Source organism: Hylobates moloch, unplaced genomic scaffold (assembly GCF_009828535.3).
Source record: "Hylobates moloch isolate HMO894 unplaced genomic scaffold, HMol_V3 SCAFFOLD_11, whole genome shotgun sequence".
NCBI classification, from domain to species: domain Eukaryota; kingdom Metazoa; phylum Chordata; class Mammalia; order Primates; family Hylobatidae; genus Hylobates; species Hylobates moloch.
In genome coordinates this window covers 36,284,831-36,306,653 of record NW_026652286.1, presented here as the reverse complement: position 1 = coordinate 36,306,653, position 21,823 = coordinate 36,284,831, and the positions used below count along the sequence as shown (strand labels likewise).

Below are 21,823 nucleotides of genomic sequence, written 5' to 3'. Positions count from 1 at the left end.
TGGCTGCTTTCCGAGATGTGAAGAACAAGTAATTATGAGAGAGACGGAGAGAAAGGAGGAAAGAGTGCAAGAGGGGTTTTCAACAGGGATGCCTGAGATAAAAAGCATTTCAAGAGAAGCTTCTGCTTCTCAAAGTGGGAGTCAACATGGCAGAAGCTGCAGACAGACAGACTAGGGCCATATCTGACCTGCCCATGTTTCTTGTTCAGCCCATCAAGCATAAAAGTGTGAATTTCCAACTTGAGAAAACTTGCCAGTCCCGCAGGCCAGCAATAGGCTGGAGACAGTGCTGGCTGCCCCTCTCGGCAGAGCTTGGGCTCATTCTTTTGTTCACCAGTTTCCACCACTCCTTATTGCCTTGCATCGGCCCACCTCCCATAGTCACACTGTCTAGCCCTATTAGGCAACTGAGTTTCGGACCCCTAAGCATAGAATAAGGTTAAGGATTCAGTCTGCAGCTGAATCCAACTAGGGCTCAAATGCTGGGTCTGCCATTCCCAGCTGTGTAACCTGCAGCTTCTCTGAGCCTCAGCGTTCTCATCTGTGAAATGAACATGGTACTAATAATACCAAGATGTATCTCCTATGAATGTCCTTAGGGCAAAATGAGCTAACACATGAAAGATGCTTAGCTAAAACAAATAGCTCTTGTCTGTATTCACTTAGGTTAATATACCAGCCTGAAGGTGGGGTGTATATACCTGCGAGGACGACATGTATTCTGATGATAGAAATACTAAATGGCTCTGTGCTCAGCCATGTATTGTTTAAGGAAGAGGAGTGCTGCCTTCCCCTATGACTTTGAAAACTCTTCTATCCCCATGTTTCTGTCTCTGTTTCCCTTCAGTCCTCAGAGTCATTCACTGAGCCCTCATGGGTCATACAGCATTGGGTGAGGCTTTGTAGGAAAGAGAGAAGGAATCAAAGAAGTTGTCTCTATTTAGGATTAAGTTACTGCTGAATCTCAGTTTCCTCATCTATAAGATGCAGAGAAATACTGAAAAAATTAAAGAAGCTATGTGTAAAAATGCCTAGCACAGTGCTTGGAACACAGCAGGTACCTAATATATTATCATGTTGATTCCTTTCCTAATTAAGAAGATTCGGCCGGGCGCGGTGGCTCACGCTTGTAATCCCAGCACTTTGGGAGGCCGAGGCGGGCGGATCACGAGGTCAGGAGATCGAGACCACAGTGAAACCCCGTCTCTACTAAAAATACAAAAAAATTAGCCGGGCGTGGTGGCGGGCGCCTGTAGTCCCAGCTACTCGGAGAGGCTGAGGCAGGAGAATGGCGTGAACCCGGGAGGCGGAGCTTGCAGTGAGCCGAGATTGCGCCACTGCACTCCAGCCTGGGCGACAGAGCGAGACTCCGTCTCAAAAAAAATAAAAAAATAAAAAAAAAAAGAAGATTCAAAAACAAAAGCAGGTTCTGTCTTTCTCCATCATCATCTCCATTTACCCAAATCCATTCAATCACCAAGGCCCAGCTCAAATGCCAACTCTTCCAGGAAGCCCTCCCAGAGTGACTGAGATCTCTCCTCTGGGCTTCTCCAGCACAGTTTCCCTTCACCTGTGGCTCATGGCACTCAGCACTTTGCTTTGTGTGCTTTGCTTATTTGTGTGTTATCATCTGCACTCGGCTGCCAGCTCGCTGGGGACAGAAAGTCTTTCTCATCCATCTTTGGATTGGTGGGCTGACATTTGAGAATGCACTTTGTGAATATCTGTTGAATGAATGAGTCTAGCTAGCAAAGCACTGGACCAGGGTTGGTCTCTAGGCATTGCCATGAGCTAGGTGTGTGATGTTGGGAAACTCACTTAACTTCTCTGGATCTCAGTTTTCTCTCCAGTCAAATGAGGATGTTGGATTAGTTTTTAGGGCTGCCTGCCCCAAATTGCCCAATGTCCCTTAAGGGAAGCCCATTAGAGTGGGAGGGACCTACACAATGAACCAGGTAACTATCGCATTTGTAGGTCAGGTGCTCAGTGGAGAACCACCTGAGCCATTGGAGAAGGCCCTGGAAGTCACAGTATGGGGACCAGCAATGGAAAACACAAAGAGAATCACATATCTCTGCATGCAGGCCATGCCTTCTTTGGTTGCCTACAAATCAAGTCTCTACTCTAGCAGCACAGAAGGGGTCAGAGTCAACCATGGGGCCATCCAGAAAGACTAGCCTTCTGTTAGTGGTTGCTGGTAAAAAGCCTTCCTGCTTAGTCTGACATTTCTTTGTTTTGTGCTTTTTTTCTGTTTCAATCCTTTATTAGAAACCATGCAAACTGGCCAGGCATGGTGGCTCATGCCTGTAATCTCAGCACTCTGGGAGGCCAAGATGGGTGGATCACTTGAGGTCAGGAGTTCAAGACCAGCCTGGCGAACATGGCAAAACCTTGTCTCTACTAAAAATACAAAAATTAGCCAGGCATGGTAGCGCACGCCTGTAATCCCAGCTACTCAGGAGGCTGAGGCATGAGAATTGCTTGAACCCAGGAGGCGGAGGTTGCAGTGAGCTGAGATCATGCCAGTGCACTTTAGCCTGGGCAACAAAGCAAGATCCTGTCTCAAAAAAAAAAAAAAGAAAGAAAGAAAGAAAAGAAATGAAACCATGCAAACTTTAATATAAAAAATACAAGTGCAATAAGAATCTTTGTGTCAATATGATTCTCAGGATTTCTCTCATGGCAGCCACCCCAAGACCAGGCCTAACTAGAACACCCTGCCGCAGGCTGCCCTTGCCTCTCCTCGCTAGAATTCTACTTATGCCATGAGCTCTTGGGACATGAGCTCCTAAAATCAACTAGAACCTGGGGAGTCTGCATCTGTGCCAAATGAGGACTGGAACGCCTGTCTACTTGCCTGCTATCATTCTCTGACGACAAGAACCTTTCCTGCTAGCTGCACTGTGGCCCTGAGTAATGTTCCCTGGCCCTTTCTAGGGACAGCTTGATCCCAGTGGCTGGCAACAGGGCCCCTCAGAGTGCAAGAGACACCCCTCCTGATTCACCCCCAACACTCAGCTCCAGTTTTGGGAATTTCCCCATTGACAGATGGTCACACAGCTGACCAGGGAAAGAAGGCCTTTTTTTTTTTTTTTTTTTTTTTTTTTTTGTATTTGATTCCTGCCAGTTTCATTTATCAAAAACTGGTCACCTTGGCTAGTCCATAAAGCAAAATGGTACAAAGCCCTCTTGCTGTAGATTGCTACAGGGAGCTCATGAGCAAAAAGAAGGAAGGTCCTTTGCCCTCCCAGGTGCTGTCCTTTGTCAGCAGGGTAGCATGCTGGGGAGTTCCTGATTCTCTAAGACAGTTTCCTATATCAAGTAAAGGGGCCAAGAAGAGTGATGAGCTACCCACACCACTGCCAGGCTCAGGCAGCTTCAGCGGTGCAGCATGCTGGGACCTCGGCAGAGTGGCTGGTGAGAGCAGAGAAGAGGCTGGCAACATGCAGGACTAGAGCTGGAGAAACGGACTGAGCCCTGGGGCTGGTCCACAAAGAGGCGGGTGACCCAAGAGCTGATATACTTAGGCATCACTAAGGATGCTCTTTTCAGGAGAAGGTTATCAGTGGGAAGTCCCAGCCCCCATGATGTAGGAAGCCAGGTGGATCGAACCATGGGAGCAGGGCCCCAGTTTGGTGTACAGGGAACAGAGTCTAGCCCCTCAAGGAAGAGGATTGACCAGGGCTAGCTGGGAAGCTGGGGCCCAGCTAAGAGGATGAGGCAGGCATCAGAGCAAGATTCCATTCCACTAGAGAACAGCAAGTTGACAGGAAACAGAGGGAGGCCAAATGCAGGACCAGTGCAGAGAAGGTTGAGGAAAGCTGGGGTTGTTGGCCAGCAGGTACAGGGAAGTCATCCCAGGCTGCTGAACCGCTGTTAAGTCAAGGCCACCCACTGGGAAGAAACAATACTTCTCTGCAGAGTCTCTGCAGAGGTCAGGACTGGCCACGCTGCTAGCACACAGCACCTCAATGTACTTGGCCAAAAGGTACCTTCTCTGGACTACGCAGTTAGAAAAGGCACTTTGGAGACAGACTCATACCAAGATGCATAATTTAGCAAATAGACAGCACAGATTTTATTTTAGCCCCTATGTGCCCCTGGCCTGGGTGCCCTGGCATAGAATCATGCGTGGCAGCTGAGAGGTAGGTTCAGAAATGGACACAGTTGAATCAGTTGAATCTGTCAGATATCTATATCATCTATATCTAATCTATATCTATATCTATATCTATATCTATATCTATATCTATATCTATGAGAGAAACTTTACTTCCATAGAAACTGGCCAAAGCAGGGCCCAGGCCTGGGGGTCAGGGCTTGAATCAACAGGGAGAGATGGGCATTCAATACTCAGAGTAGCCAGAAACTCAAGAGTCATATAAGTCATTACAGTAAGAGCTTGGGAAAGTGCTGCTGGACACCACCAGAGGAGACGTAGCACTGGCCATGCCCAAGAGGAACTCTCAGGCTTGGTACAGGATGTGGCAGGTAGAGGCAACCCCAGGCAGTAAGGAGCAACGATAGGAGAACCCAGGACTCAGGTGGTACCGGGTGGTGTGCACCTCAAGGTTGCCAGGAATTTGCTGCCAGTCTTGAGGGTGAGCCAACCTAGTTGCACTGGTCAAAGCCATAGAGGCGGGCAGTGGCAAGGAGCCTTTGGCTGAACGGGCTGACAACCCATGTGCCTGGCTGTGTAAATACCTTTAAGCTGCCTGAGTCTTGGTTGTAATTCAATTAGCTACATGGGATTCTTTAAGCTCCATAAAGCACAATACTGTTGGACCATTCTTTTCCTGTTTTTTTTTTTTTTTTTTTTTTTTTTTTTAACTTTTGCAATTATTCCAGCTGCATGCAAAGCTGTTGGTAGTTTTACAGCCTGGAATGAGTATCTCTTGTGTAGGACAGAATCTTTGAAACTTTAAACAATGATTAGGCAGGCTCTGGGCCAAGGGATAACGGGGGTTCTGCAGTGGGGGGGAAGGACCCAGCAGCTGGTGGCAAGCAATCTGGGGAGCTCTGTTTCTATTTCATCACTACATTGACTTTCTTACCAACAATTAAAAATAACAATGATTCACAGTTGTACAATTATTTGTCATTCATCAGGATTTTGAAGGTGGCTCCAGGTAGCAGTGGGTGGTGAAAGAGGCTTGTGAAAGAGGCTCAACCCATTGTTAGTGGGGACTGAAACACCACTGCTCACACAAGCACACACAAGCCCACGTGCCCATGTGCCTGTATATGCAGCTTATGCATGCATACTACTGCATAAGTGCACACACACAGGTCCTCATCCACCCACAAGCACACTCACACACACACAATACACACACGAACACAGTGCTCACATGGATGCATTAACACATACATGTGTGCACACATGCACACACACACTTGTATGCATGAATATGAACACATGGATATGCATGCAAGGCATGCACACAAACATGTGTTACATGCGTGTAACACAATACACATGTACACAACAAACATGTATGTGTGCATACATGAACAGAGTACTTGCATATACATGTATAAAGATGTGCAGACATACACATGCACATACATGCACACTCACACAGGCATGCCAACTTCTCCCTATTTCAAAGAGAATAGGAAGCTGCCTCCCTCTCACAAGGTGACCTAAAGCATGGCTGCCAACTGTTGAATTACCTCTCACCCAACAGAAGCCAGGACGCTTCTATGCAACCCATCTCTCCTTCTTACTGAAACTGCAGGCAGAGCTCCAGGCAAAGCTCAAGGCTAGGACACAGACACACCCTTCTCTGAAGTTCCCTTTTTGTCTCCTACTTCACTGGTCCTGCTGCCCAACATCTCTCTCTCCAGAGGAAATGGAGAAAAGGGATAAGGACAAAATTCAAATAAGTTGTTTGGAATCAGAGACCCGTGGTGCACCAGAGGCAAGCAGCCTGTTTAATGGTAAAGGGTGTAGGCTCTGAAACCAGTCAAATCATACCTCTGTAACTCTGGACAAGTTCCTTAACTTCGCTGGGTCTGCCTCCCTATTACATCAGGTGACACTGGTAATGGTCCATACCCCCATCATATGGCACTGATTAATTTATGGTGAAGTACTTAAAATAGCTCTGTCACATACTAAGTGCTCAATGAGCTAGGGGCGCCTGGTCAGGGCTCTTTCTATCTAGGGGCACTGGGGGTCACTTGAGTCTCAGGCCCAGGCCTGAAGAAGTGGGGGTCAAACTCCAGCCCTGGCCAGAGGCAGCTAGCTGGGTGGTGCCTAGCTGGAAGCCTGAAAAACAGCCTGGGGACCCCTTTCTGGCCAAGCCTGCCTGCTGCCCCCAACAAAGTAGATGTGGGTCCCCAGCCAACACCTGTACCCAAGAGAGGACCAGGGAGGCTCACCTACGTTGGACCTGCCATTTTAGTGCATGTGGTGGTCGTCCTGGCTCTGGTCTGCCCTCCCTAAGAAGCAATGGGGTGGGCTGGCTGTCAGGAGAGAACCAGAGAGGAGGTGCCCATGTCAATGCCTCCCAGGCTTCCAGGAGCGGGAGAGTAGAGGAGACACAAGGTCCAGAGCCAGCTGGCCTGGATTTGAATTCCTGTCCTAGCACTGCCTGGCTATGTGGCCTTGAGCCTGTCCCTTTTTTCTTTTTTAGACCCTCTGAGACGGTAGCTGCCTCATCTATGAAGTGGAGATGGTGACCACATCTACTTCCCTGGGAGATCATGACTATTCTTTAGTCAACAAAATTGACAGAATGACTACGATGAGCGGCACACTGGGCTAGTTGTTGTTGGGGTCTTGAGATGACCAGGATCGTGTTCCTGTCACACTGGTCACCTTAACTAATCTGACCTAAACTACTCACTGTAATTTAGTGAGTCAATAACCAGGTAAAATATAGCAGGATAAGGAGGAGCCAGGGTGCGTGGGAGCACTGAGGCCAACCCCCTAATCCAGCTGGGGTGGTGCTGGGGGCAGAGCCATGGAGGAGTTTCTGGAAACAGTGGTAGCAAAGCTGACTTTGGAAGTCTAGAGCTAAGCAAAGTGAGTGGGGTAGCAGAGGACATTCATTCCCAGCAGAGGGAGCAAACCAGGATGGTCTGGCTATGGGCCACATGCCCACATACAGTGCAGACAAGCAGGAAGAAGTGCACACTGGACAAAGTGATGAGACTGCCTGTGCTGGAGGATGTGGTCTTCTGTGGGAGTCAGAAGACCCGGGGCCCTAGCTCAGTTCTGCCATGCAAAGAAGTGGCACACTGGCAGGTTTCTGCCCAATGTAGGTCCGCAGTTTCCTCCCAAGAGCCAGCTAGGATTAACTGGGTTCTGCCTATCTGACACTGTTGTCGGGAGGGACAGTTTCCTTCTGCCCATCTCTTGAGGCCTGCTGAGTTGTATGCCTTCTCCTGGCAACAGATATGGGAGGTTTCTAGAAAACGTGGCCAGCGTGAAGTCCGGGTCCATGAGCAAAGGAGATCCCTGGCCTGGGAGAGAGAGAAGATTCAACCCAGCCTTCAAGCACATGAAGTGCTGGGAACCAGCCATTGCCTTGCTTGAAAGCGGCAGCAGGAGACAAGTGATGGGCTGGATTCAGGTTGGGCAAGCCACTGCCAATCCAGAGCAGACAGACATCTCCAGGGCATGGGATTCTTAAAAGAATATTTGATATTACCATTGCTTTGATGTGCTTTTAATCACAAATTCAAATTAACTTTGAAATTTCAAGTGGCATGAAAGAGGGGTATGTGATTTTTATGTTTATCAAAAGAGGACATGAGTTCAAACAGGAAACAGAAAATGACTACAGCAAAGAAAAAGTTTTTTGTTTTTTTTTTTCCAGAAGTGGAAATGGCTGAATTGTGGGATTGGGCGAGGGAACAGCTGGGACAGCTGGCGAGGGGACCTGAAAGAGTTCACATTCATTGGGCACTTGCTCTGTGCCAGGTACTGGAATACCTGTGTCACATGAACAAGCCCCCAAAGTGCTTAGCCAGGCACTCAGCACAAAACACGTGGCCACCAAAAACCTGTTGAAGGACTGAAAGAATGAAGCAATGAATGCCAAGAGTCAAAGGCAGAGATGCCTCTATTGACTGAAAATCCTGTTGCTTCTCTCCCTCTGGAAGTCTGTAGAGGCTGAATCATGCAGTCCCAGCTAAAGACATTGGTCCATTGGGATTTGCTGAAAAGTCTGGTCATTGAAACCAGCAGGCTCAGAGCTGTGCTCCCACCATTTTTTTGATTTGACAAGGAGGATGAGGAGGGGAAGGGAAACATGGCCTTCGAGCTGCAGAGCAGGCAGAACCTGGTCACTACTGTCAGGAATGCTTGCAGAGGTTGGATAACATGGTCACAGGGAGGCTCAGGTTGATCATCTGACTCCGAAGATGGGAAGTGAGTTCAGGCCAGCAAGAGAAACTTACCTTCTCCTCTGCACTCCACCCCACGTTCATACATATCCCTGGGATGCAACAGGGAAGCCCCAAGGACCCTGGCCCAGGAAGAAACACTCCACCCAGTGGTGCCTGCAGCCAGAGGCTAGTTCTGGGGGAGCTGAGGCAGAGGCAGCTGTCTCAGGCTCCTCAGCTGCAGCACAGATGGAGGACAACAATTAGAACAGTGACTCACAAAGAATCAGAGTGCCCTGGAGCCATGCTAAAATGCAGGTTTCAGGCCTTGCCCCAGATCTACAGATTCAAAATTCTTTCACTAAATCCATATTTATTGAACAACTACAAATACCAGGCACTATTCTAGGTGCCGGAGATGCTTCACGGGGCAAAATAAATGCCCCTATCTTCATGGAGCTTACACACTGGGGGAGGGAAATGTGCAAATAATTAGGAGAGAGTAAATTAGCGAGCACAGTACGTCAGAAGGCAGTTGGAGATACAGAGGAAAAGAAACAAGGGGTGGGGTGAGGAGTGACAGGGAGGAGTGCTGCCCTTTAAACGGAGTGATTCACTAACAGCCCTAGTGAGGAGGCATTTGAGTAAAGGCCTGAAAAGGAAAAGGAGCAAGTTGTGCAGATATGGAGCAGGGTGGAGGGGAGGCAGTAGAAAGAACATTCCAGGTGGAAAAAACAGCAAGTGCAAATGTCCTGAGGCAGCGGCATGCCTGGTATGAATCTCCATATTATTCAAAAAATAAAATTTTAATAATATACAGACAGGGTCTTGCTATGTTGTACAGGCTGGTCTTGAACTCCTGGGCTCAAGCGATCCTGCTGCCTTGGCCTACCAAAGTGCTGGGATTACAGGCATGAGCCACCACACACTGCCAAATGTCCATATTTTTAACCAAACTCAAACACTGAAGTTTGAGACTGCTGCAGCAGAGTGACAGCATGATAGATCGGAGCCAGCCCCTGAAAAAGTGGAGCTTGTTAAGGAAGTTGCTAAGGAGACAGAGAACAGGGATTCAGGCTCCTACATAATGGCCACTTACAGAGGATTCAGTCCCTGGCTTCTGAGCGAGAGCTAAAGGTCTAGAGAGGCTTGGAAGAAGAAAGCAGTGATTGACTGCCCTGTTCCTGTGTTTGAGGAAGCACAGGCCTGACCCAAAGCAAAGGTGTGGCCAAAGAGAGCCTGGGGAGACAAGAGGCGCCAGCATGCATGGAACTAGTAATAGAAGCCTGGGAAGGAAGGCTTAGTGAGGAAGACATTCTGAGGACTCTGCACGGCTGCGTAATTTAGAGTTTTAAACACCAACATCCCTTCCATCGTGTTATCTCATTCAAGCCTCCCAACAACCCCTGAGGTGGGAATTATACACCTCAATTTTACAGATAAGGAAAATAGGGTTCGCAGAGGTTAAGAACACAAGCTAGCACAAAGTCAGAAAGAGTTGGAATGGAAAAGCTGGCCAAATGCCAAGTTCTGCGCTCTTCCCACCAAAACAGCTGTCTTTCAACAGTGGCTACTTGTCAGCTGTTGTCATGATTATTCTTACTGTTGTTATTTTTATCACTGTCATTTTAAGTCACCCTTGGCACCCAGAAGCTTACAGGGAACTTTTCACTCCGATTCCCTCACCTCATCCCCAGTGCCTCTGTGAGGCAGACAGGGCAAGGCAGGGCCTGATGTCCCTGTCATGGCACATAAGAAAACCTAAGCCCAGAGACCCACGGCAGCAGAACCGAGCCTGGAAACCAAGTCCTGGAACATTTCATACTCACGTTAGACTTATCTGCCGAACTCCCCATGGCAGGGACTAGGTCTGGTCCATCACCCTCTTCCTTCCGTTAGCCCAGGCTGGTACTACAGAAATCTTAGTTGAACCAAGCTGAGTTGGCCTGATTTGAAAAACATGAAAGTCTTGCGCTGAGTGAGAGGCCCAAGAGAAGCAGCTCCCCACGTGGAGCCTGCACAGGGTCTGGCCATAGCCGCTTTCCTCCAAGTCAGGCTGAGGTCTGAAGGGCCTTTAGCCACGTCCTAAGGCTAGATAGGGGCCGCTTCCTCCAGGAGCTCACTCTAGTGTCTCTTCTTCCCCTTTTGAGGGTTCAGCTCAGCCTGGGGTCAAGGAACCCCATTCCTGCTTACCTCCCTGTCCCATTCCACATGGGAACTCTAGCCAGGGCCAGGCCCCTTCCCACCATGTCTGGCCTCCGCTCTGGCCCTGTCGGCCATCAGGCCACTGAGCCTGCTACTGCGCTTCACTCTGGGTACCCATCACCACAGCCACATTGCCTCCTGCTGCCTCCCTGTTCCATCACAGGGCGGGAGAAACACAAGTCCTTTATTTTCGGAGGCAACTCTTGCTTCTGTGCCCTGGATCCCATCTTCCTCCTCAGAGGCCCTGCTCCAAACTCTGGCTTCAGGTGCCCACCTCCCTAGACCCATTAAATCACTAGAGGTAAAACCTGGGCCCTGAATTTCTTAAAAGCCCTCCAAGTGATTCTAATATGCACTCAGGGTCTCAAGAACAACCTACCTTTAAGAAAAGAGAACTAGAACACAATAAAATACAATAGAATTGAACTGAACAGAACAGAATATAATAGAAAATAGCAGAGTGCTTTGCACATTAGAAGGGTAAGTATTGTTTCTTAAAAGTCGTGTTCCCATCGTGTGTGTATGGGTGTGAGTGGGTGTGTCATCCTGGGTCAGGATGTAACTTTATTTCTTGCTGTAGAGGATGGTAATTTTTAATTTTTATTTTTGGAAAACATTGCTCCAGTTCCTGCCTGAGCTTGTGATTCTCCTCTACCGTCGAGAATCCTCGAGGAAAAATCTCCCCTCACTGCCTGCTCTTTATCTTCAGCTGGCTTCGACAGCCCCCATCTCCAACATTCCACTAAAGCTTCTCACTGAGGTTTCCCAGGTCTGTCCCTTCCACACCCGGTGGCTTCTGCTCAGGTTCCTCGTCCTTCCACCTGTCTGTGGTTTCACGTGAATAGACGGTTCTCTTATTCCTGAAATTCTCTCTGCCCACGGAGACTGTGCTGTCTTCCAGATTCTCCCGAGCGTTCCTCCTCTCTCACCTGCTAATGCTCTTCCTCCCGACGCCTACATATCTTACCCTCAGTATTCTCTCAAGCTTCTAACTTTCTGTTCTTTCCTCTTCCCTTTTGACTTCCTCTCCTTCCAGTCAATAGCTTTAATTACTCCACGCATGAGACTCCAAATCCATGTTCCCACATTTCCCCTCTGGGGCTCCTGCCGTGCAGTTTGCTGGCTTATGTGCCTGCCTCCTGGAAATGGGGTAGAACTCAGGGAGGGTAATGGTGACAGGGATCAATTCACAGTCACACATGATGTGGCCACTGCAGGCAGGTGAGGCAAGCAAAGGAGGATTTATTTATCTCCATTTTCCAGAGAGAGAGAAACAGACTCTGAGAGGCTGAGGGACTTTTCCATGGTCAGTTATCATCCATGGTGGAGAGGGTTCCAGAATCTATGACTTCAGGCTTTAGTCCAGAGCTCCGGCCCGTCACACCAGGCACTGGACACCAAATATGTTCAAAAGTGAAGCCACATGTTATTCCTGAAACTAAAGCTTCTCTAACAGAGCTGTGAATCATTAGGAATGCTTTTTAAGACCAGTCTCAGTGGCTCACACCTGTAATCCCAACTATTTGGGAGGGTGAGGCAGGAGGATTGCTTGAGTCCAGGAGTTTGAGACCTGGCTGCCCAACATAGTGAGACTCCATCTCTACAAAAATTATAAAACATTAGCCAGGCACGGTGGATGTACCTGTAGTCCCAGCTACTCGGGAGGCTAAGATGGGAGCATTGCCTGAGCCTGGGAGGTCAAGGCTGCAGTGAGCTGTGATCGTGCCACCGCATTCCAGCCTGGGCAACAGAGAAAGACCCTGTCTCAAAAAAAATCAAAATAAAAGAAAGAATGCTTTTTAAAACAGCGATGTCTAGAACCCTTTTTGAACTCACTGAATTAGAATCTCCTAGGAGAGCTTTTTGTTTAACTTAATATTTTGAAGTAATTATAGATTCACAAAAGTGTACAAGAAGGTTTCATATGGCCCTCACCCAGTATTCCCCAATGGTAACATTGTACACAACCACAGCACAATATCAAAACCAGGCCACTGACATGGCTACCATCCACAGAGCTTGTTCAGATCTCTCCTTATATAGGCAGGCACTCGTTTGGGTGTGCATACACAGCTCGATGCAGTTGTGATGACAAGTACAGCTTTGTGTAACCAACACCACAATCAAGATACTTTACTGAACCATCACCACAATGCTCTAGAGCTTTGAAAGCTCTAGGGTGCTGCTCGTCTGCATCCCTGATGACGGACTACTGCACCAGGGCATTGCTCCTGCTGCCTGCCTCTTCTGGGGCAATGCACTGCCATCCTCTGAATCACCCTGGCTTGAAACACTGAGCCATCATTGACCTCCCCTCTGTTGGCCCGCCTGCCCATGGCTTCTCAGCCAAATGGTCCAACAGATTTTTCCTTCGTAATACCTCTCAGGCCTATAACTTGTCCCTGACTCCAGGCCTCTTGACTTCTCTCTCTACTGCTGCAATAGCCTCCTCATCCATTTCCCTTCTTCAAGATGCCCTTTTCCCCGGCCAATATAATAAAGCATGACCAAATTCCTCCATTGCCCAACTCTGACCCCGTCATTCCTCTGACCAAAAGCTTTAGATAGTTATTGCCATTTACAAAATAGAGTTCAAACTCTTTAAGTTCAAATAGGAAATCCTCTATATCTGATTCACTTTCCTTATCTAAATTTCTCAGACTCAATATCAGCTTTGTCCATATGACTTAGAGTCCAAATGGCATCCTTAAGGTTCTCACTACAGGGAAGAAATGAAAGGCTCCGAGATTTCTTCCTCCTAGTGCTCCATACTCTTCTCTCTTGTTATGTGAGGAGCTGTGCCTCTTGCTTGGGGAATGTTTTCATCCTTGAATGCTGGTTCTTCCATCCTGTGCCTCCTTACACTGTAAGATGTGAGGAGGATCAGCAGGCCTAGGTGAAGTCCAGGGATGGAGTGTGTGGGGCAGGCTAGTCAGGCTGTCTGGCATTAGTCACTAGGGAATGGGAGTTTTCTTAGGCACCCATTTTTTGGGTCCCAGGCTAGATGATGGCAGGCAGCCATCAGAGATGGGAGCTGAGCCCTTCCTGTCTCCCTCGTGATAGACAATTACCTTTAAGACTATGTTGCCTATTTGCATCCTCGATGCATTTTCCTTTATTCATGTCCACGGAACAATGAGAGTCAAATGATTCTCCTTCAGAAATTTCTAAAATCCCCTCACAGCACTGCTCCCACACTTCTTGCCACATGATGATAAAATGAAAATGAAGATTCACTTTCTCAGGTTAAATACATTTCAATTATCCGATGTGTTTCAGCTTTAATTGATAACAAATCACAAATTGCCCATCTGAACTTCTCATTACAGCAACTGATTCATTAGGAAATTTACTACCTGACAGCAGAGAAAGCTCAAAAGATAACACAAGCTCAGTGTTTCTATGATACAGTGACCCAGCAGTCTATTTTGAGAAATCATATATTATCAGAAGTACATTCATATAAATGGTCCTATCAAGAACACTGTTTTCTTAGCTGTCTCAAAATGTGGTCTTTCAGTCTGGAATGGTATATGACGGCATATGGGAGTGCAAAGAATCAGAGACCAAGAAATGTGCACCAGGGAAAAGAGGTGGCTGGTAGTGCTGGAGAAAGAGAGTTAGTGATATGATGGTTTCAACAAGGTGTTTGCAGGCCACCCAGGGTCTGGGTAGGAACAGGGAACAGGGGATCCAGCAAAGAGGCTAGACATTCAACAAGTCTGTTGCTGTCATTGAGTTACGTGTCCACTGCCATCCCCATCATCACCACCACTACAACCTCCATCACCACCAGCACCGTCGTCACCACCGCCACTGCTAACATAACACCAGTGAACAATCTTCCAGGCAGAGGCTGAGGAACCCTACTAAGTGAAATGATGCATCATGGAAAAGAGTCACTGGACATGTTCACCGTGTATATGGTAGGGTAGGAGGTCAGGGCCTTCTATCTTATCGTATTGCACTGGAATATGGGAGGGGACAGTAGCCAGCCAGTGAGAAAAAGCCTAAGGACCAGACCCCTCTGGGATGCAGAGGCCATGCTCAGACGGAGTGAACCTTCTGAAGCAGTGGCCACCATGAATTTCTCATCTATACTCCGGAGAAAGAGCAGCCACAGACACCCTTGAGCAAATGTGAACCACGATGCTGAACCATCGGCTTAGATGTCAGCCACGAAGTAAGGCCTGGGCCCTGGGAAGCTCCGACACTCACCGTTACTGCTGTTGTCATCCACCAGGATGATCTCTTTGAGCAGATGCGGGGGCGTCCGTTCGATGGCCGAGTGGATGGAGCGCAGCAGCACCGAAAGCGCTTCATTGACGAAGATGAACACGATGCTCACCTCGGGCAGGCTGTCAGGAAATGAGAGGTTACGGCACCTGCAAAGAACAGCCAAGCACTTAGATTTGTGAGTGACTCAGCTGGAGTCACCTCAGGAGCTGACCCAGCCCATGTCCTGGCTCCAGCTTTGCTGGAGGGCTCAGGAGTCCAGATTCTTCCAAGGGCCCCTTCTTTGATGCACTTAAGATGAGCCCTAAATGTCCAGCAGAAAGGCTCACAAGCATTGAAACCAGTTCACCCCACACCTGAGTTGAAGTTGTCAGTGTCTATGCCAGCTGAACAGTAATGCCATGAGCACTTAGGACAGCCCATGGCAGCTGGCAGGTAGTCCCTGATTGTTTACTGGAAGAATGACTTAATGTTTCTAAATCCAGTAGAATGGGAAATGCAACCAAAGTAAATTTGTAGTATTTCCAAAATGGTAACCAACACCTAGGTGAGGCCAGACCTCAGGCATCCAGCCTCAGGAGACAAAGATGCCTCCTCCCGGAGACTTCTGCCAAAATCTACTTCCCTTTACTCCAGAAGGCATACTGCCTGCAACTCTCCTGCTTCTCACTCACCACAGAAGACCAGTTTCCAGAACAGGGTTGGAGCTAGAAACAGTCTCAACATGAGGAAAAGGTAGAAGGACCAGGTTCAGTCTCATTTCACAGATGGGGAGAATGAGGCTCAAAGAGGTTGAGTTCCCACCTATGGCTGCACTCTGAGTCAGCTACCATGACAGAACCCCAACTCTGGTCCTCTGACACCTGTACCAGGATCTCTCCTTGAAGGAGAAATGGCCATGAAAGAGAATGCCCCTAACTGACCCATTTCCCCCTAGCTCTGCTGAAATCCTGAAGCCATTTGGTGGTATCTTGAGGACTTGAGGTATTCCCCATATGAACAGGAACACACAGTTCTGAAATCAGATCCCATGAGAGGCCAGAGCATGAAAAGTGCCATGGCTCCTGAGGGTAGTTCCCTCCTCTGCAAGCCTAGTCTTTATGGACAGGAGACCACTGCTGGTGCCCTTCCCTGCCTGATACTAAATGCTGTTCTAGAAGGCACTAAGCTCCCATTTTCCATGTAGATGAATGAAAGAATGGGGCAGCAATCACAGCCCTGTCCCAGGTCCTGCGTTTGGAGAGGAGGGTTCCCACTGAAGGCTCCAGGGCTTTAGGGCTGGTGACCATGTTCCACTGCTCCAGAGTGGGAGGTGCAGCCAGGTCAGAACATGCAATAATGAGCATAATTGCACGGGGCTTCTGCTTGTCGGTAATTAAAGTGTTGCAGAATAGGAATGGGCCTGCTCTTCCTTAATGAGGAAGGCTGCAGGATAACCAGCACTGAGCAATTTGGAGAAATCACCATGGGGCCCCAGCCTGCTTAAGAGCATGAGATTAATAAACTAAGATCAGCATCTCTATGGTTACCAGAAATGCACAGAAACTTTTCTCGTTCTATTTCGAGCTCTCCTTCTCTCTCGCCAGAGAGGAATGGGGTAAAGAAAGAGTTGAGCCTTTTCCCAAATATACTTTGTACTTGTGATTTTAATAAAACCAAGTTAATAGATTGGTGTAGAATTCATTTGTTCTTGCATTTAATGGAATAAACATTTGTTGAGTATCTTCCACTAGGCAGGTAGTGTTACAGGCACTGAGGTACAGCAGGAAGTGGACACAGTCCCACAGTCCCTGTCCTTATGGAGCTTATGCTTTGACAGAAAAACAGATAAATACGGAAGAAAAAATACAATCTCATATAAGTGCTAAGATGAAAAGAAACCCTAGGCAAGAGAATGAGACGATGCCCTGGCAGCTGCTGTAGAAGGGGTGGTCAGGAAGGCCTCTCTGAGGAAGAGAGATTGGATCAGAAACTTAAATGGCATGCAAAAGTGAGTCGTGCAAGGGTTCTGTGGATCCAAGGGAACCAGTGCTATGGCTGGAGAGGAGGGAACCAGCTGATTTAACAATGGTGAAAGAATGAAGGGAATAGGGAGGAGAGGGGAGGAACTTGAATGAAGGAGAAAGACTGGCATGCCTTCTGAAACTCATTGGATCTTTTTCAATTTTTTGGAAAAGAAAAATGTGAATACAATTTTTATAACAGCAATTAAAAGATTTGTGGTTGACCGTCAAATAAGTCCTCTAGCTAGTATTTATTTACGGTGATCAAGACCAACAGTTGGGCTTTCCCTAGGAATGAAAACTGACAGAGATTAGTATTAACACACACACCACTTGCTAATCGCATTTAAAAAGTAATACCATCTGTGGCCAAACAAATAGCACATGAATTCTTCTTTTATATAAAGTATAATAGACAGCTGCCAAGAAGGCCAATGGATTGGCACAAGTTCACTGTCCTCCCTACTAAACTCCACCAGCAATGAAGACTTTGCCTCTATATCTCTCTGCACTTCCCCAGGGGGTCTGCTCTGCATTCCCAGAGTCTCAGTATCCAAATTTCCAGGGTGTTCAGAGATAGGGGTTAACTACTTCCCCCTACTCTCTTCCCTTCTTAATTCTGAATGTAGTGCCCAGTCTCCCCCTTCTGAGGAGACCAATTTTAATTCCTCCCAGTAGCAGCCCTGATGGTTTGAGCTGCCAGTCTCTGGAAGCTGGTCTCCTGATGGTCTTCCTCCACACAGAATGAAATGCTGTATTTGTATAATAAGCTAAGCCCTGCTGATCACGATTTTCACAAGAAAGACTTTTGAACATAAAGTTTTCATAGGAAAACTCATTTGAACATAGCTGAACACATTCTCTAGGGCATCACATTCGAACCTGTTTATTGTCTGCCCCGCTCTACTAGAATGAAGCCCCCTGAGAGCAGGAACTTTGCTTTTGGACTGTGCTGTCTCCCAACCTTCAACCACAGTCTGGCACTTAGTAGGTACTCCATGAATGTTTTTGGAATGAAACGAAGCTAACAAGCTTGCTTGTTTCATCTACGGCCTACATTTTGAGTGCCTGCCGCTGATGTTAGACTGCTCCGTTTTCTTACAAACCTCCTCCCTTGGAAGAAGAGTCAGGTCCTGGTCCTCCCCCCACCAGCAGGCTCCTGTTCTCCCGTCCTCCCTCCTCCTGCATGAAAGGCCCCAATTCCTCACATTCGCAGTCTCTAGAAATGCTCAGTTTCTTTACACTCTAATCCCTTCAGGCTAAATGCCCTGACCTCCTTAAATCCTTCTTTTCTCTTCTCTCCCGGGACTGCTGGGGCCTCCCGGTGACAGCCATGCTGCTGCTGTGGCCTCTCTCTTGGCATCAGGAGACACCTTCCCTCAGCCTTCAGTTTCTCCACACCTGACCTAAGGTGGCCCTGGGTGAGCAGAGAGGCGAGGGGCAGGCAGGATAAGGACGATGATATGGGGGGATCGTTTTAGGGAAAGCGTTTGAAGGGGATGAAGTCACCCAGGTGCTGTTCCCAGCTCTGCCCCACCTTGCTGTGTGACCATGAACGAGCCACCTTCCCTCTCTGCTCTATGTCTTGGTCACAGAATAAGGAAGTGGGAAGAAAGGATCACTCAATGGCTTCTCTCCACAAGATTGAGGCTGTTCTATCTCACATGTTTTCCAACTTCCCCTCCCTCCCAACCCACAAATGCCACAGGACACATCCCCTTGCCACCATCATGACTACATAGGGTGACAAGCTCGTCCCAGTTTGCCCAGGACTTTCCCACCGTTTCAGCACTGAAAGTCCTAGACACACCAGGTCAGGTGGTCCCCCACGCCTACATCACCAGCTCTGAGGGCACAGACTGGCCTTGCTCACAGCCTCCTGCCCACTGCTGCACACCATGATGCGAGCAGCAGGTCTTCCAATGGTATTTGTTGAATAAATTCCCTTTCAGGTTCCACAAAACACACGTGCATGCCACATCATGACACGGTCTGTAGTTCGTATCTTCACCTCAACACTGAAGTAGAATGTACATTGCTGAAGGGCAGGGGCAAAAAGAAGGAAGAAGAAGAGTATGTCAAGCAAGACATCTACATCCTTCCTGGTCATGCCATCCTCATCACTGCAGACACTGAACTCAGGACAGAGGGCTTTGTGCTATAGTCCAAGTCACCTTGAAAAGAACATGCCTCCAAGAGCTGTGTGGGAGAGGACTGCTCTGGACCCAAGCCCAGAGCTTTTGCTCCAGAGTCCAGCCACTTTCTTGGCCTGGCAACCCAGCACTGACCCGGTGGCATTTGCTCCCAAATCTGTACTGCTAAGATGCCCTCCCAGAGCACCTGGATTTTCCAGGACTGGGCCACCCACACACTCTGCTCCAGTCCTGCCGCAGCCGGGACCCTGCCTACTCGCCCAGAGCCTCCCTCCCTTCTGCCCTGATGTCGGCCTCTGCACTTGCCTCTCTGCTCACCTCTGCAGAGAAGGGCTGAGGACACAGAGCTCTGGGTGTCACACTCTGGGACCAGACCTTCTGTGTTTAAGCTCCTCGAGAACTCACAACTGCACAAGACCGAGCCCATGCTCATTTTGAGAACAGGCATATTCTCCTGTAAAATTAAGCCATAAAAACCTCCCTTTTTACTTTTATTCTTGTTCAAAGCTGAGCTATTTTCCACTAGAGATAAAAAAAACAACGCATTTCTGAGAGGGGAGGGATATGGTTGTCTAATAAGCCGGAATTGATGGTCATGACAGACTCCATTCTATCGAGCTCTGCACACAGAAGGAGGTGCAGGGATGGGAAGCAATAACTTAGGGGGCTTCTCTGCAGAGATCCCCCAGGACTGTTTGGAGATATGTATGAGGCAAAGTTACATCAAGGGCTTCAGTGCTGTGTGATCATGTGAGAGGCGGGGAAGCGGCGGGGAAGCAGTGGAGGAATAAGTGAGGTAAAGCCAGGCTCTCGGCCACCAGATAAGACCCAGGGCAGTGGCCAGACCTCAGCGCTACAGCCGGACACCTCCATCTTGGATTGGCAGACCCTCCCGTCTTTGACCTCAGCAAGTCTGCAAGGTCCTAGTCTATTGGAGTGACTTGTTCATAGAGGCTGCTTGACCTGGGGGTGGGGGGTGGGAAGAGTGAGCAGGCCGGTTCTAGAATGAAGATCAAAGTAGACTGTGAACAGGGGTCTGTCTGCCAAGACACACTAGGAACAGCATCCAGCTATGCCAGTGTTCTGGGAGTGGAGGCGGGGCCCAGCTGCCAAAGCAAGTGAGACGGTGGCACTCCAGGCAACCACTCCCCTGAGGGGATTGTCCTGGTCCTGCTTTCGCCCCAGGCTTTTCCTGGAGAGTCCCTCCCCTCTCAGCTATAGTCAGCACACAAGGGTTCAGGCTCACTAACCCCCTGGGACGTACACCCAGGGAGAGGGTCTGGCTCCAGGATCGGCACTGTCTTCTTGGCCCTCATGGCCACCATGGCCTCACTCCAGCCTCTGTCTCCTACCTGCACCCACGGGACTAGCTTGATTCTCCTCTGGCCTTACTCAGATACATCTAGCTTCCTCCAGATCTTTCCAGACTAGATTCCCAGGCCTGTCAGCTCCCAGATTGCAGGACATAATAAAACCAGAGGATGAAGGCAGTGTGGAGGTTCCCATTGGCCAAGAAAACAATCAAGACTGTCCCTCCTTCTGGCTGGTATCTGTATCCCCATAGCCTCTGGGGCTAAGAGACTGCAGGGTGTTTGCTGCCCCATGCGGAATACTCAGAAATAATACTAAAAACTTCCGTTTACTGTTTACCATATGCCAGAAACCATGCTGAGACTTGTTCAGATGTTTTTACTATTTTCCCCATTTTATTCCTTTCTACAGTTCTGTATGGTAAACAGCATTATTATCCCCCATTTAACAGTTGAGGGAAATAGAGTTGAGATGGTAAGTTATCTTCCAGGGTTTAAACCTGGGCTCATTTGATTCCAAAGCTTGTCTTCATAACCCTGCTGAATGATGGTTTCTATATCTTCCTTTCCATACCCACCCGGAAGTGCCGATAGTGAGACAGTGGCGGTGTGTCACTGGCAACCCAGAGACCTTGAGGGGGGGTGAAATGAAGGAGTTGTTTCCAGGCTGCCAAATCTGCATGAAGAATGGAGAGGCTGTATTCTGTCTAGCAGGACAACGTGGACAAATACGATCAACACTACTGAGTCTTTGAAGCCCAACACGGTCTTCCTATAACACTCCTGCCTCTGAGATGTACAATCCCGGTGACTCCTTGCACCGAGGCTGCTGTGTCTTCTGTTGTGTGGCATCTCCATTTGACTCACAATGAACAGGACCAGTGACTGATCTCCTGAGCCCCAAATAGCCATCAAAGAGCTAGCTGCAGGCCTATAAGGCAGCCTAGCACAGAAGCTCTGCGTAGCTGGATCTAGTAATGTTAAAGAATGACCAGTGGCCCTGTCCAGCCTTTCTCATGGAGGGGTTGAATGTAGGAGATCCTAAGAAGGTGATAAGTGAGGCCCAGGGGAGCAGAAATGATGGATAGGAAGAAGGGCACTGTCAGTGAGTGAACCGTAGACGTGGACATGAAGTCACTGTTAGAAACACAGCAGAAGTGGGGCAGAGGATGGCAGGCTGGAGCTGTCCAGGATGTCTTGAACCACGCTGCCTCCTCCAGAGCCTGCCTGTGTGGCTTCTGATTGTGTGATTGTGGGCCTTCATCAGCCTTCAAAAAATCCCAACCACCTGTGGTCACCTGCATAGGTTTGGTTCCTTGCTCCCTGAGAACACGTACATAACCCAGTAGAGAAAGACCAATTCCCTTCCTGGGCTGGAGTCCAGTCCCCTGTGAGACTCTCACAGATTCTGCTTTTCTTTCATGCCATGTACATGCTATTGCAACGTGTTTTTTTATGTGATCATTTAACAAACGTCAGTGTCTCCACTAGACTATAAGCTGCACAAGGTTAGGGCCGTGTCTGCTTTACCCAGGTATCCCTAATACCGGGTATGAAGTTCAGCATAAAACTTCATGGC

At 48.5% G+C, this 21,823-nt stretch overlaps 1 protein-coding gene across 2 annotated transcripts in view; it reads right to left on the bottom strand.

Annotated features, from left to right (window-relative positions):
- Positions 1–21,823, bottom strand: part of GALNT18 (polypeptide N-acetylgalactosaminyltransferase 18) — a 350,732-nt gene that overhangs the window by 145,027 nt on the left and 183,882 nt on the right. For both annotated transcript variants that reach the window (XM_032166608.2, XM_032166609.2), the window contains exon 3: positions 14,761–14,927. In XM_032166608.2, the coding sequence (XP_032022499.1) occupies positions 14,761–14,927 (167 nt within the window). The remainder of the gene's footprint in view (positions 1–14,760; positions 14,928–21,823) is intronic.